The sequence below is a fragment of the Xenia sp. Carnegie-2017 genome, unplaced genomic scaffold (genome assembly GCF_021976095.1).
Source record: "Xenia sp. Carnegie-2017 unplaced genomic scaffold, XeniaSp_v1 HiC_scaffold_24, whole genome shotgun sequence".
Lineage (NCBI taxonomy): Eukaryota > Metazoa > Cnidaria > Anthozoa > Malacalcyonacea > Xeniidae > Xenia > Xenia sp. Carnegie-2017.
Genome location: NW_025813487.1, coordinates 7,864,199 through 7,881,612, shown reverse-complemented (window position 1 = coordinate 7,881,612; position 17,414 = coordinate 7,864,199). Strand labels below are relative to the sequence as shown.

Genomic DNA, 17,414 nt, shown 5'->3' with positions numbered 1-17,414 from the left:
AATGTACACTTCTCTATTGTTTATGCTTTCATGTATTATGTTTATGTTATAATTACCTTCGATATACAATCGATTTTTTGCACAACTATAATCAGATGAGTCTTTCTGGAAAACGTTTTCCATCGTATAATATGTTAATCAAGGACTTTTATAGAGTCTTGGCTGTAATCGATATACCACCATTGGCGCTTCGCGCTGTATAACAGCCTTGGTTCCTTACTTACGTCCAGTAGCATACACGCCCATGACACGAGAAAAATTAACTGAACTTTGAACATACGGGGGAAATGGGGAAAGAGGTTGTCGATATTGGGCTAAGCTCTCATGGCAAATTTAAGAAACATCCAATTTGTTACATTTCATATAAACTCAATCTTATGTCTGAATATCAAATGCTAACTGCTAACGGCTAACCCATAATGAAATGAAGCAAAATTTGAAAGGGAGACGCTTCTCCTTGACACCCAAACATTCCATGAGGAGAAAATCAGATAGAAAGTACTGTATGGTGCTATAGTCGAAAACGCGTTTAAGAGTTTGTATTCACTTCATTTATTGGAAGTAATCTCAACTGTTTTGGGGTAAAATGACCATGACGAACAACATGACAAATGTGCCATTTCCTCAAACCGGTACGAAAGTCCTGAAATCATGACTAACAACAAAATTTTAATTAATTCTAGACATAATAAAAAAAAATCACATGGTGTTCAGGATGCTTATCAAAAAATATAAATGTACTTCTCCTTCAAGATTGAAGTGTTTTTGTGATGTCTTTTAATTTCAATCTAAGGCCCGTTTTAAACGTTGAACTTTACATGCACTGAACGCATTAAAGATAAAAGAAAATGAGATGAGTTTCCTTATTGTCTTTTGTGAATGAATGAATGAAATGAATGAAAATCTTTAATTTGACACGCTGGCCTTGTCAACTGGGGTTGATTTCCACAAGGGGCGTGCTTTTGTTCAAAAACAATTACAAAATTTACTAAGAAATAACTTATCTACAGAAGAGAAGTTTAAATATTTACAGAGTTTAGTTTATTCAATCAGTTACATGTTAAACTAAATCATAAAATGCAAGCAGCAATTTTCTTTTGAAAAAGTGACACGCTTTTGCTATTTCTGATTTCTGCTGGAATTGAATTCCAAACAGAAGCCCCATCATACGCAAAGCTTTTCTTCAAGGAGTTAGTACTAGGCATAGGAACATTTTAGTCCAGTAGATTTATGGTTGAACCTTGAACTAATTCCCACAAAAGCTCACTCTTCAAAAATATCTTTCCTTTCTTGTACAGAACAACATATTAAAAGTCCCACATGATCTGAGGCTGGCAACTTCGTTTAAAATAATGTTTTCTGTGAAATTATGACATGAAAACGAGGCTATATACAAGAATTACAAAATAACACTGCTTTGACCTAACGAATATCATATTTGATTATATAAATCTGAAGCGTGGCTATTAAAAATCATGTTAAGCCTTCAACGACCGAAAAAAAGGAATCCTTTAGGTTACATAGTAATACAAGAGTGTCACTAAATTTACATATGGTTGATACAGTGTACTTTGATTTACAAAGACATGTCTGTCATTTCATACTTTTGTAAATCATCTTCAACATCAACACCACTGTTAGTGCAACCAGTACCTCTACATTGACCACATGCCATTGTGCAGTGAAGTCCATTTTTACGACAGGTACATCTTGCAGTTGAACAATTTGTGGTACAGTTGCATCGTATCATATTAAGCAAGTTTTCAGGAGCTGCTGGAAGATCAGTTGTTCTAGGTACGATAACATAACCACACATTTTCCAACCAAATGCATCAATCAACAATCCTTCGTCTTGACTCTGCCATTGCTTAACTTGAAGAAAGACTCTCAATGAATGATACTTGGCTGCACTAGATGTTGGGGGAAGACTTTGGGGCTCTACCATTCGGCCTTTAGTGCACACCTTCTCGTAGTACTTCCTGTGGCGCAAACTGTCTTGAGTCTCGCCTTTTTTTCCTCCATACATGCAGACCAAGGCATTTTCACCACTCTGGATAACCGTATTCATGCTGACGTTTGAAACTTCAAATGCTGATGCTTGTTCACGGACATAGTTTGAATCTGTGAATTTCTTAAGAGGTGGCGATTTTCCAAGGCCAAAGGGCCGGGATGTCGTGTCACAACCAGGAATAGCATGAAGAAACAAAATGTTTTTACACAGAGATTCACCCAGCTCTGATCTCACTATTCTCATGTTCCATACTCTTTCCGTTCTACGTTTAGTTGTTTTCTTTGGTTCTGGACGAAAATAAAGACCACATCCCTCATCCACTTTCACGTAATAGCACATTAAAACAAGAAGATCTGTATCATCTCCAACAAGAACGGTAGGAGATTTCATGGCATTTGAAACAGCTGACTTTACTATGAGAAGATCAGCGTCGCCATCGGCTTGGAGTGTAGTACAGCCATTCAAATCTAGATAATTTCGAAGAGTAGTTACAAGTCGTTTCTTATTGTGTATATTAGCCAGGAATACATCTCTTTTCATTGTTATCTTCATGTCAGCTTCGAATGACACTGTTGCCCCAACCTTTCCGGATGATCTTCGTTGTTGCGCCATGTTCTTAGTAGATGGGTTATCATAACCGTCAAAAACAATACAACTTCCTGCCCCATATTTCTGTTTTACATAGTGGCAGTACTTCTGGCACAGTTCTTGAAAGGTTGCTTTCTTTGGTCATGGTACGCGATGAAGAAGAGCTCCTCCATCAATGACGAATTTGGTTTCGCCGACCGGGCCGGCCTTAGCATCAGGTGACAGCATTTCCCACAATGTGTCTGCAAGATTAGACTTCTGAGGCTGTCGCAACGTTAGCGGGGAATCGAACAAGGCTGCTGGATAACTACAAAGCCCGTATTGAAATACTTCTTCTAAATCATCAACGGTATTACATGCAAAGACTAACCTCTGAAACAGAAGCTGTGGATCAACATGTACTTTTACTCCGTTTATCTTTACTAATGAGCCTGCAGCAAGAGTAATGGCCTGATCTTTACGTGTAAATGTGTAGTCGCATACCTTTGTACCAGCCATCTTTGACAATATGTTTTCTTCTTTACTTCGAGCTTCATCAACATCAACGGGATCATCTGCGTTTCACCTGTCATTATATTCTTGAGAACTGATTCTTGAATAAATGGATTCTTTCCTTCTGATGCAAGCGTTTTAAGTATGAGCATGGTATCATCCATATCTCTTTTCTGTCGACTTTGGGACTTATCTTTGTTTTGTTCGCTGTGTTCAAGAATGATGCCAATGACTCGGCCCAGTCATCGCATCTCACTTTGCAAGCATTCAAGATAGTGTCTTGAATGTCCATAGTCCTAACAGTGCAAACAACACGCCCCCTTTTGCGCTCTTGTTCTTGATTAATTTCATTTCCGCAAAACAAGCAATCTCTTCTGAAATCAAACTGAACTGAACTTTGTGAGCGAAGGGTTCTTGGTACGGGATGACGCTATTCCTTCTGACGTAGCGATTTAGAAATATAAGATGGATTTGTGTATCGTTTCCTACATGCTATGTGAACGCTGTCACCTTCACGGACGTCAACTGTATCGCCTCTTTCTTTACTAGCTCGGTTTACACCATCTATCCCTTTAGATGTTGGAGCCACCCCGTTGTTCACAATTGATTCTTTACATATTGCACAGTACTGACGCAGAATTTGATCCATCCTATAATGATTCACAAGCAAAATAGTGTTCGACAACACAAAAAAGCCTGGTTTTATTTACTGGTTTTCGCGATATTTTACAGCCCTAATGTATCTATGGCTTTGAACGCGGTATTATAATGCAAACATTGTATTTGGTAATTAGGTCGCTAATTATAGCCCCCTCTTGTTAGTTTTAACTTAAATTATTGTGACCCAAAATATTGACGTATTCATTCATTGTAAAACGTAATAGCAATTAAATAATACATTCATTAACTCATTGTCTTCAAGTTATCTATTTTGCTTACCTTGAGGAGAACAAAGAAACGTCACATTTTGATGCCAATAATGAGCCAAAGCTTCAATTTGACGTATTGAAAGGGAAGTCACATTAAATATAATAAATATCCATCTAAACACGTGCAACATATACGTAAACAAACGTACTTCAAACACGCGTTTGTCTAAAAAACTACCAAGTCAGCGAAAATTAGTACCCAAAACAGCAAGATCAGCACTTTCGACGTAAATAAAGGAGAAAATATTAATTAATTTACAAATTATCATCATCCACTTGTTTTTAATCTATAATATTTATATTTGTGCTTTACTAAGTGTTCTAAAAGGATAAAATCTAAAACATTAATTTTTGAGCCTCGTTTCCATGTCGCTCAGATTTTCAATCCAAATGCCTCAAATAAAACGTAATTTACACGATGTTGCCGTGCTAGGATTTTGTGGGACTTTCGATATGTTGTAAAGGGATATCAAATATACCAAAATCAGTTGGAATTTCCTTTGTGGAAATATGTTCAAGCTTAGAGTGTTTTTGGTCGTAGATTGACTGGAGTATTTAGACAACTTGTAATATTGCGTAGATTGTAATCAGTGATGTATTTTTTATAGGTAAACAATCTTGTAAGTGTATTTGGTCCAGTATTTTTTAATAATTTAAACATCAGCTTTGCTTTAGCTTTTTTTCTAAGTATTTCAAGAGGTTCCCACTTCAATTCATGTAATGCGTTACAATAATCGACATCAATGCCCATGCTTGAGATAATTTTTGCAGCTCTATTTTGAAGTTTTTGTAGTCTTTTGGACTGAGTTTCCCCCAATACACCCCAAACTTCACAGCAATATGTGAAGTAAGGATGTACCAGGGCATTATAAATAGAGATAAGTGTTTGTTTGTCTGTGTATTGCTTTAATTTTCTAAGGGCGGAGATACCAGCTGCTACTTTTTTGCAAATTTTATCAGTGTTACTCCTCCAAGATAAGTGTTAGTCAATTATTAAAAGATCGATAAGTGCTTTCGGTTCATGCAAAGTTCGAAGTTTGAACAAGGCCTAAGTAACATCAAACACTTTTAAGTTCTACGAACATTCTTTTGTTGTTTTCTCACAACTTTTATCCCTAATTATAGCTCCTGTCAACATGTACGATTCTTATTAATCATAATTACATATTAAATTATTAAGCCATTAGAATAAATTATCTGTTTGTTACAAATTTAATGTAAGAAAATTGATAAGATTCTACGTGTAAAAGATGTAATTGTAGCAGATGATCTCACCTTGTGAACCATTCTTTTCGTACATATATACATTCTATGGGGTGTTTCCAAAAAGGAACAAATACGGGATGTATCAAAAAACAGTATTATAAAATTCAGTTTATTCTGAAAATTTAATTTCTGATCACCATGTCCCTCTGATGCATTTTTCCGAACTAAATTCTAGGAGACTAATGATGTGCATGAAAGTCGTTTGATTTAGATTTGGAATCCTGCAAACGATTCAAATCGGCAAATCAACCTTCGAATTATGTCTATTTATACAATTAGTTGTATTGTTATATAGGTGCTGTGTATAGTAATTGCAATAGGTTCATTAGTAGTCATATGACTTGAAATATATGCAGGCTTTCCTAACAGTAAAACAAGTGAAAAGGTGTTGCCCGCTCATTTTAATATCCTAAGGAATAAAACAGCCACCAAACCGAAAACTGAAAAAACGTTTCTCGAGCTTATTAAGCGACGAAAATCAAATATTAATAGCAAAGAACTAAGAAAACACTCCGAAGTCAACCTAAATTGCTGTGGTCAATCATAGCATTTTGCAACGAAATTTTCCCGGCCAATCCTCCCCCCCCCCAAAAAAGACATTGATTTTATTGAAGAGTTGTGAAAATTTATGATTTTTTCCCTATCTAACAAAACACTTAATGTACTCTCTATCAGGAAAAAGTTAGCCTAATTTCCCGAGAGTCCCAGTATAGGTTTGGTGTAGTGGACAAATGTGAAAACTATTTAAGAAACTAAATATAGATCAACACACATATATTGTAACAATTTTGTAGAAAACATATTTATACAACAATTATTTCCTACATTAACATACTAATATAATAAAACTATGTTGATATGTGTTAAAAAAAAAGTTGAACAAACATAGGCGTACGGGCACATATTTTTAGGGGGAGCTGGACTAAATTTGCCCGAATTATATGACGTCATATGACGTCATAGATATTCTTATGTTGTCTCTGGCCATCTCAATTAATAAGCTAAAATCATTACAATTTGCTAAGAGGATGCTACGAAAGTAACTACATTTTATTTGATATTTGAAATTTTGTCATATATAACACTAGACGCAGAAGAAATTTAGTTAGTTAAATGTGCGACGATCTAAGACTAAAAGAAATAAGATTTACGATTACGTCGCTGTCCAAAAATGTTAATTATCTTTTCCATGTCGTTCTTTAAAGTACTATTTGCATAGGCTCTTTCCACATTGATTAGGGCAATGCTGTTTAACCGTTTTTGACCAATTGTACTTCGAAGATAGGTTTTTAAGCGACGAAGAGCGCTAAAAGATCTTTCTGCTGAGCAGGATGTTGCCGGGATCGCGGCCAAAACACTGAGCAAAAAGAAAGTTTTTTTCTAAATAATTTTTTGCAAGTGCTAAATGAATGAATCCCAACCACTCCTTAAAATGGCAACTGCAATGGTTCTGTTTCGATAAAATGACGGTTACCAACAAATAATGTTGCTGAATGTGAGTGAAAGTTATTATGCAACTATTGAATGCTTATTTTAAAAATTGGTATTTTTAAATTCAAGATACGACATCTCCTTTTCTAAAGCACCAGTGATAATCACATTGCAGTTGGCAAAGTACTATTACTCTGAAGAAGGGTGTTGAGTTATGTGGGATTCATTTATTTAGCATTTAAAACTTAAAAAGCAAAAGAATAATCTAAAAACGTAAAGAAAAAGTGCAGTAATGAAAAGTGTGCATACAGTCAAGCTACTCGTAAACGGACATCCTTGAGACCACGACCTAATGTCTGCTTATTGTAGATGTCCGTTTATGAGTTGTTATGAAAGATATTTATTCATTATACGTAGATATATACAAAACAATATGTAATAAATTTAACGATCTAAAATTGTTCCTTACATAAAAACAAAACACAGTGGATATAGAAAAATGACATCTTCAAAAAGAAAGACGTTGAATTTTTTCCATACTTTTCATTCCCATTATTTGATGTAGTTCTTACATGTTGAAGTTACTTTTGTTGTGAATGATTTGCTGACCATTTATATGAACTAAACTGATCACTTTCATTCTACAACCATCCATAGTTGACCTTTGCTTTGAATTTTCATGACATGTTGCTGTTGAGATCTTAAATCATATCACAAATGTTATAGTATCATTCAAGTACATATATATATCAGAGCATGCGCAAAGGCAATCGAGTGTCATAATATTCCCAATGATAGTGTGTTCGTATCAAGAAGCAGCTTGAACTATAGATGCAGCAAAAAAAATCCCTTTAGCCATCTCCAATAGCCACAATGTAGTAAAATCAAGTTCTTTTTATTCGCTCTCAGGATTACTTATGCGTTAAGTTCACATCAAAACGTCCACATGAGTTGATAATTTTCACTTTTCAGTTTTAAATAAAGTAAACAAAGTGAACAGCCAGCTTCACCATTTTAAAAATGTAAAAGTTCATATCTTCCAATTTTGACAACAGATGACATTTAGATGAACACGTGACCTGGGTGACGATACAAAGTACAACAATAAATCCACAGAGAACCATGGTATATAAATTTGTCATTTCTTTTATTACTTCACTTCCTTAAATGAAGTTCTCCTTCTTGTATTATTGTTTGAATATAGAGTACACGATGGAATTATATACACAAGCGATAAACACATCAAACTTTGCCTAAGTAACTTGCAATATGTCCACTGATGCTTGAGTTGATGCTGTTAAAAACAATTTCCAAAAAGTACTGATTTTTAAAGTAAAACTGTTTAAACGTTAAAAATCTTTGACATGGATTTTTCAAAAAGTTAAAAACTTGTCATTAAGTATCATTCCATATGCAACATTGTCGTTTGTTTTATGTCTCTCTATATTGCAAAACTTTCTTTGACTTTTGTTAACTTTTCCTGTCTATACAGTTTGGAGTGCTCAATCACAATGGTCAAATTGTTTATCACGATGATGAACGTCAATCATGAAGTCATTTTCTAGAGGAGTTTACGATTTACTTTTTAACAGTCAGTGAGAAAGACAGCCAAATTTTTAGTTTTTCGAGAAAAAATTAGCTGTATCCTGGTACCATTGTTTTATTAAAAATTTACGTTTTTCAAATTGATAAAGACGAAAATATTCATATAACCGAAGTAACAATTGGGCTGTCTTTGTCTCTTAACAACTTAATACATAGATATTTTGTATATCAAGATGCAATAATTAAAAAGTATTAAGAAATTATTTCAGTGCAAGATAGTATTGATTTAATTAGTAACAACTTGTTTTTGGTGTAAAAGAGTATCGAAAAACGTGGAATATTAAAACAATCCTACACTGAATACATTTGCATAAAAATTATTTGTTTACATGGTGTAGATATAAACAAAATATAACCAATGGTACAATAACTAACAAAGTTTGCATTTTATATGTATGTGTGATAAGACTAAAGTCAATAAAATTACTTTCTTGTGCAAGGAAAATTATTATCTTAGACACGAAATCATTTGTGTTAAGGGTTTGTCTTTATTGTCATTGAATTTTCATCTTTCATTGTTTAACTTCAGCTTTTATACATGATCTCTCTCAATGTTGACATTATCGTACACTGCGGTATCTGTACAAAACAATCAAAATTAGACAAATTTCGCTTCATGAAATCATACAGACATTATTTAAGATGTCAACAATGATAGGGATCATGCATAAAAACTGAACAAGATTTTTTTTAAAGATAATATAGACCTTATCAAAAATGGTGAGAATTTTCACATCAAAGGTCAAATTGATCCTTGTGGCAAGATGATTTTTACGCATTGTACCGGGACCTTTAAGGAAGAAAAAATTAAAGCGAGTTTGCGTTTACGACAGTAATAAAAAGTTGTTAGAAATGTTCTCACAAGCGGGAGAAACAATTCTACCGTCCTAACACATTTCAAATCAATTAAAGCTAAGTAATTACTAATTATATACCTATCATCAACAAAAGAGAAAAACTCTGGCGTAGGTACGTTAAAAGTATAACTATAAATAGTTTGTTTGTTTTTAACGTCAAATACTTTCAAATACTGAAACCTGTAATTTATTAATAAATTATCTGCTGAAGGTGAAAAAGCAGCGTAATATATACAGAGAGTAATATCACGCTCGTATTCTGCAAGGACTTTTCCTGCGATTGAATTGGCGAAGTCCTCCTTAATTACGTCATTCCAACCATGAACAAGTTTGTCTTCATGCCACATACAGTAAATAATCTGATCCTTACATTCAACTTTAGCAAACACGTGATACTTAGAGCTACATGCAAATACGTGCACATTTCGATAATTTTCAAAATTCACTGATATTTCTTGTCGCTTGTTTTCAACATTGAAAAACACAAAAGAATCAGCTTTTTGACAAGCAAATGATACATCACTCACCTTAAAAATATTGTTTGTATATTTTATTTCGTCAAAACTATAAACAAGTTTTGTCAAATTATTATTCCAAAGCTCAGGAATATTTTTTGCCGTAAGCAAAATAACTCCATTTTTTACAGCAACCATGTCTCTAACAAAACAATCCTTGACAACAAAGTTAAATGTGTTAAGATTGTACATGTTTATCCTTGAATTTTCTTCATTCCTCCGATACAGAAATTTTCCATTTGAGCAAAATTTCTCGTTACGAACACTGTAACTGTTAGTAAAAAATGCACGCGGTATTGAATAAAGATAAAAGTCATATCCGTATTCAAACAAAATAACATAGTCGTTATACAAAATAAAATACTCTCCTGCTCCATAAAAGGAAAAGCTAGATCTGTTGTCATCGAAAGGATCAAGAGGAAAACACGAAGTTTGAGAATTAGGATCTAAGTCAGGAAGTTTCTCACCAGTGGGATTTACAATGAAGTGGGAAGGAAGTTTCTTACCAGTGGGATTTACAATGAAAGGTTCTCTCTGAGAGAAAGGAGGCCAACCACAACACCAAGAATGAAGACCAACAGTGAACAAAACATTAAGCTCACTTAAATCATCAGACAGTAAATGATCGTCGTAAACGAATATTTCATAATTATTCGCTACATTAATTATTTTAATCCCTTTTTCTTTCTCAATAACACACAAATATTTTCCGGAATTAGAAAAACACAGTGAAATCACCACATCATTACATCTAATACTGCGTTTCTCCTTACCTTTTTTAACATCCCATACTGTCAAAGTATCTTTGTAAATAGTGACCATTGTGTACTTATCTTTAGAAAAACATTTGTTGGTAAAGAACTTAAAAGTAGAATCATCACAATGGAACGGACTGGAGGAAATTTTACCATTAATATCTAGTATCTTATCAAGCTGGGAAGCAAAAATTATATCTTCGAATGGATGAAAGGCAACGCAAAATTCTTTCTTTTCATATTGCTTAAACTGACAAGAAATATTTTTTATCCATAAACATCTGTTTGTTCTCAATGAAAAAAGTTGGACGACGAATCCTTCATAACCACAGACGATGTAATCATGATTTCGTGAAACATCAACAGACTTCAACCAAAAAAATAAACGTAATAATCGAGCCTTTACAAAACCCGTGTCTCTGCACTCTAGATATGGTGAATCTTTGAAACGTGTTTGAAGCATTTTGGTGGCTGGCAATGACAGATCATTGACTTCGTTGGCAAAGTTTTGCAAAAAAATTACTTTATTGTCAAAGTGCACAGACCACGTCATTACAGAATAAACTTCATTAAATAACAATCGAATGTCCTCAGAAATAAGAAAGTACACATCATGTGCGTTGAATGATTTAAAATTTTCTAAAGTACGACGACTATCAACCAACACAGAAGCAACTAAAACTTCCAAGTCAACAAGATATTTACCAACATTTTCAATGATACATTCATTACCAGAAATATCAAGTAAATGAAGCAACCAATACTTGACAGAATACCTCACTGTCACATGTTTAATGATGTCATAGTTTACACCTTCAGCTTTGAGGTTATCCAAAGATTTTAAACAAAATTCTAAAACAAGTCGATGACCACAAGAAATTTGCACAGAGTAATCATGTTTTCGATCATCCAACAACCAATCATTTAAGGATTTGTGAAAAAACGAAACACATCCTTCTCCATTGGTAACAAACAGACAAGAGATAATTTTTCTAACCGCAACTGAGTCGCGATTCGAATTCAAACAAAGAACGTTATTGATCATTTCCAAAGGAAGAGGTTCTTTAGCAACAGCTAAAGTATTTAAAATTGACTGAAACATTTCGTCATTGATATGAAACGAATCTAATAATTCCTTACTTAATCTTGTTAAGCAAGTTTTGTAATATTCACTGAGATCTTTTGGTATGGAACCTTTCAACAAATCCTGATTTTTGACTTCGCTGCTAAGAAGTGATGCAAGCAACATAAGTCCGTCAGCTTTTTCTGCCAAACTGTTTTTAACATCAGAAAGGCTGTCCGTAGAGCCAATTCTTTCTTCAATCAATAATTTAATATCCTTCAAATTGCGATCATCGCTACAGTTAATGTACAGTGGATTTAATTTTTCAAACTTATTTAAAGCATCATCGTTAGGTCTGGTTGTAATTACAAAGCGAAAACAACGCGGAAGTTTTTGTAAGTGATTAGCAAGCAAATTAGCAAGGTCATCTCTTTCTGAATAATCACATTCATCAAGAGCATCAAGCACAACTAACATTCGCTTGGGAAGTTCTAAGATCTTATTAAACAGCTCAGTAAAAAGAAGGGAAAATAATCCTTCCACATTCATGTTATTCAAAGGCTGAGAGAGTTTACTTGAAAGTTTCTCCTCAAGAAGTTGTTTGTAAGCAGGAAACTTACGACTAACTTGCATCGCTATAGATTGAAAAAGCACATTGGCATTATTGTAACGACTGTTGTTGTGTTGAAAGAAATGAACTGCAGTCAAATATTGTGGATAACGTTTACATAAAGTAGCTGCAATTACAGACTTTCCCATGCCAGCAACAGCAGAAATAATAAATGCACGATTTTGAGAACTGTCGTCTTCAAACCAATCCAAAAACTCATCAAAAACCCATTCCCGTGTTCCCTCTAAAAAATTTTCATAATGATGTCTAATTTCACTTTTAAAGTTACAGCTAACAAGGTTTTCTGTCAAAAAATCTTCTTCTGAACCAAAGTGAGTGTGATGTCGTATTTCATGTACTTCGTCTTTAATTACTGTGACAATATCTTTTACCTGTTGTAAATTTTTGTCTACACCCTCCATTGTTTTCTTAATACCTCTCTGATCAGTTTTAATATCAGTTAAATCGCTCTTTAATCTATCCCATTCTCTCAAAATTCTTTCACATTCTTCATTACTAAACAACTCATTTTTCAATCTATCTATTTCTTTCTGCCTTGTTCCTAAACGAACTAATGGTTCGCTTATTTCCACCCAAAAGTTTTCAAAGTCATTAGAGCTTACTGAAGTGCTAGGTAAGTGAGCAAAACGATCATTACGAAGTAACCTGATACGGGTAATATCTGCTTCAGTTGAATAATCAGTGGGGTCATTTACTGACGTCCATATTGGATCACGAGGTGGTTTTAAACCACAAATATTACGCAGGAGAATACAAAGTAAAGTAATGTCAAACTTATTTTCATTTGGTAATATTGGAGGAGGAGGATACAGTAGATCCCATTGATGTTCCTTTATTTGCTTATCTTTTAGCAACAAAAGCTTATTATAATTTTCTTTCTTATTTAAAACATTAAATAAATCAGTACCTGACAGTTGTTTCCTCAATGTAATTCTTAAAGCTTCTCCTCCAACATCAACAATCAATCTCATCAACTTAAAACCCTTAGTTTTCTTGTTTCTGCTTAAGACTGACCCCATGTTGTTCCCTGCAGAATAAAAACTAGGTAAGACGTCCATGGTACAAATTCATTGTGATTATAAAGGAAAACCTGTGGCCGGTTACACGAAGGCAGAATAGATTTATCCACTAGATGGCAAATTGTTTTGAACTTTTACAAAACCTCTTAAAATGGAATATGTGATTTGAACTGAGCAATCATTGAAATAAAATATTGTTTCAAAGATTACAAAATTTCTTTCCCCTAAGGAAAATATAAACACCTTTTTCTACACGTTTGAAAATTTTACTATCCGACGAATAATGCTATCCAGGCTTCGTGCAACCGTCTCCAGATGTACAAGGTACATAAAAATAGGTACAAGTGTGTACATGTCGGTAGCCTTGACCAGAGTTACAGTACATGGAACAAACAGTAGTCAGTAGTCAAACTGCTTAGTGTTGTATTTTTCATTAAATTAAGTGAAGTCCTAAAGCCATTCCCAAGGTCAAGTCCCAAGATCATTCCGTAATAATAAGATATGAAAAATAACAAAAAATATTTTCATGTCTTTGGCACTTCTCTTTGGTACAAAACGTTCTCTGTGCTCAATGTTTAATAGAAATGCCCAATATTATTATCTTTCCTTTTTATTGCTCTCCAACGCTCAGCGCATGTTGTGTGCTGGTGTTTACGTGCTAATATCGTGCAAAGGAAGCTTGCAAAAAACAATATAACTGCCATGTCCTTATAAATCTCATAAATTTTAATGATAGATCAATAAGTTCTTCGCCATTTTGAATTAAAACGATTTTTTTTAAATGAATATTATATCTTATTTGTCTAACAATGGTGTGGTGAAAAGATATATCAAATCGGTTTGTTGTGTTGTACGAATATCTGCTTATTGATAGGACTATGTTGCCGATGATTCTGTTGCAATTTAAATTTTTATGTTTATTGTTAAAATGAGGAGGCATTGCACATGGTACATATATCATTGCTGATGTAGTTATTTTTCATAGGGACATAATATATTTAAATTCTGTTAAATCCAAATCATCGTCATTACTAAGTGAAATAAATATAAAGAAAACTATATCCTGTCTGCTTTACATTTTCCTCACCAAAAAACAGAACACAGGGTGAGAGATAAACAACGTGATGTACGATAAAAATATCTATCAAAATACAAGCACAGACTGCACAGTGTAGCTATCAAGCTCCAAGCATTGACTGTACTAGACAAAACAATACTCTTCGTTATTGTTCGCATATGCGACTATTAACGAGGACACAGCCGAAGATATCACGAGAGACAGACAGACACTGCCTCACTCGAACACTTTTTAAGTATTGCTACCACAACATTTTTAGCAAAATGAAATACGTCTATGATTTTAAGACTTTTTGAGGAAAAATTTCAGAAATTTGGTCAAATCAACAAGCTTTTATGGAATCTTGAAGTTGTGGGTTTTTGGCCCAACGCCGTCGTTCTCTATACTACAAAAGAGACTGGCACTAGAAATTAATTTGACGTTTTCTAACATAGTCAGCATTCGGGCATATTTAGCTTATATTAAACATATACGTTCTTTCACGCTGTTTTACTACAATATTCGAGAAAATTATGTCTTGCGAAGAAAGCGATGAATCAAAATCAGAATTGAGTATTCAGTCAGATAATTCTGACAAAAACTTTACTCCTTGATACGTGACAGAAAACTCGGAAAGCAATAAAACTTGAGCGATAATGATTCGGATTTTGACTCCAAAGCCTGGATGGTCGGAAAGACACAAATTCTAATCTCATCTTTTTAAGCCCTGGAAAATTAGCGTTCGTTTGATTCGGCAAACTAGTAAATTGACACTCCAAATCCTCTGATTTTAATCGAGCCGAACAAAGTGTTGAAGCACTGGAAGGCTGAAATACGCGCTTTGCTTTAGAACCCAGACATTCCGTCTTCGCTTGGCCTCGTGTCTTTTATCATTATAAAACATAGTGTGAAGACTCATACGAGAGCAAAGGTTTGACTCATTCGTACAATTGGCTGCAACGCAACTATTTACCTTTTTTCTGCTTTTACTAGTGCAAAGGCAATGCTTTTAGGCCCTTACAAACTTAAAATGTGCCTCAGCCAGCATTGACTTGATAGCAATTGAATACACGACTCGTGTAACATGAGTACCTTGGATGACGTCAGAAAATTAGCTAGTTTCAGACTCCTCATTATCACGGACATGGTTCACAAGAATATACGATTTTAGTGAATTAACGCTTTTACAAAAATCAATGACTTGACCAAATTCGAAATTTTTTCCTCAACGAGGCTTAAAATCATCGACAGATTTGATATAGCTAAAAAATATTTTTGATGGAAGGGACACTTTAAGACTCAAAAGGTAAAATGCCTATTATTTTCACAGTAAAAGAATATATAAAAACGTACTTAGAAGGACTAAACTTTTTATCAGTCTGGCTACGCATTGAAAATTTTATTCTTTAAAAATTAGTAACCATTATCATTGTTTAGAAGGTATTATAATGAAAAAAATGAGCAGGTGTAATTTATTTGGACTAATACTTCATTTAAGACTTAGGACCTGAGGAAGACATAATGTAATTGGGACACAGTTATAGGAACACATAGTATAATTTTATAGAGAACATACAGTAGATTGTATTGAATATTTTTGTGCAATGCATATCTTATTCCACAAGGGATTACCATAGTGGCAGTCAGACACTGCCATGTTTTGACCAATAGGTGCACTGAGCTGGCAAACTACACCCAGTAATGTAATTATATATACAGCAGTAAGTTGCACAGAAAGTGATCCTACTGTATATTCTCTATACTGTGGTTGGGGTGGCATAAACATTTGGATGTAATGATCCCTAGACAACAATGGTCTTCAAAGGATCTTAACACATGTAGCCTATATTATGAACACTTAATTTATTCTCTAAATTAACAATCATCCTACAGTCCTGCCACAAATTTTCTTGCTAAAAAAGGGAGTGTGTCAAGAGGTCAACAAAAGTAATGAAAGCAATAAAAATAGTCAACAAAACATTGTAATAAGAAAACCAATGAAAAATTGGTGGGCATAATTTTTATGAGAGTTGACTCAAAATTGTGTAAAAGATGTAAGAATCTGTACGCCTATGACCAAAACCATTTTTCATTGGTTAAATTATTATTCTAAAAAAAAAAATAGGCAAACTACATAAAATAGCTAGCAACTGAAGAATAAAAACATATCATATACATAAATTAATATGAGCCCCCCCCCCAACAATTATTGATCTTCTTGTACATGAATGAATCCAAGTAAATAGAAAAATTTTGTAACAAAAATATACTTAGCGACCACACATTGTCCACAATCATTGATCAATTATAAAAGATGAAGATCACTTATAAAATATTGACTTTAGTATGTTATTTCAGTAGCAAATCAACACATATCAACAAAACAAGTTTTATCATATCAAAAGTTCAAAATATGTTGATGTACATAACTAAGTGATGAAAACCCTCTACAACGATCATTTTAAGATTAAACGATGACAAAAATAACTTTCGAACAAGAACAAATCATGTTAAACACAGTGATATAATGTTCTGCTTCAATTATATTCATTCCCTATACAATGTTTGAAATCTAACTTGAATATCTCGTTTATGTTTGTTGTATTTTATGGTTTGACAATAACCATGTTTAAATGCTTATCAAAAATAAAAAAGCAACCTAGCTTTAAGGTCGAACCATACCTACATTAAATCAATTTAAATGAAAAACTGTCTTTGTTCTACTTAGATAGATACGTAAATTAAAATTAATTCCAGTCACCATCTAAGGTATAAGATCTTTATCTTACCGTTTCATTAGGTGGAAGGAATACTTCTTGATATCATGATCATAAATTGCCAGAAAAATATCTCCAACTTTCGTTGACGTGGATAATATTTGATAACATAAAGAATTTTAAGTATTTCTCACAGCAGGCTGCAGCTTCCTTAATTATTTGCAATGTGTGTTATGCGCGCAAGCTCGCGTGACTTCCACGTATGTATAGTCAAAGGTCCTATACTTTGGGTATCTCTCAACACAATATGACCAACCGTTAACTCAAACACTTTCACCAAACCGTTCATTAAAATATCTCATATGTAAATAGTAAAACACGAAAAAAATAGTACGCAAAAAGAACGAATTACTTTACTACATTTTTACAATGCATATGAAAAACGAGAATGTTTTAGGGTTTGTCATAGCAAATGTTT

The 17,414-nt window shown here is 33.7% G+C and overlaps 1 protein-coding gene across 3 annotated transcripts; it reads right to left on the bottom strand.

Annotated features, from left to right (window-relative positions):
* Nucleotides 1–6,043: 6,043 nt before the first annotated feature.
* LOC124451161 lies at nucleotides 6,044–17,140 on the bottom strand. 3 transcript variants are annotated; one of them, XM_047001792.1, is made up of 3 exons: nucleotides 17,009–17,140; nucleotides 9,030–13,170; nucleotides 6,044–6,643 (listed from the first exon to the last, which is right to left on the bottom strand). In XM_047001792.1, the coding sequence occupies exon 2, from the start codon at nucleotides 13,160–13,162 to the stop codon at nucleotides 9,065–9,067; it is 4,098 nt and encodes a 1,365-aa protein (XP_046857748.1). In that variant the 5' UTR covers nucleotides 13,163–13,170; nucleotides 17,009–17,140; the 3' UTR covers nucleotides 6,044–6,643; nucleotides 9,030–9,064. The 3 variants fall into 3 exon arrangements, with proteins under 3 accessions (XP_046857748.1, XP_046857747.1, XP_046857746.1); XM_047001791.1 differs by lacking the exon at nucleotides 6,044–6,643 and adding an exon at nucleotides 7,011–8,011; XM_047001790.1 differs by lacking the exon at nucleotides 6,044–6,643 and adding an exon at nucleotides 8,523–8,901.
* Nucleotides 17,141–17,414: the final 274 nt, after the last annotated feature.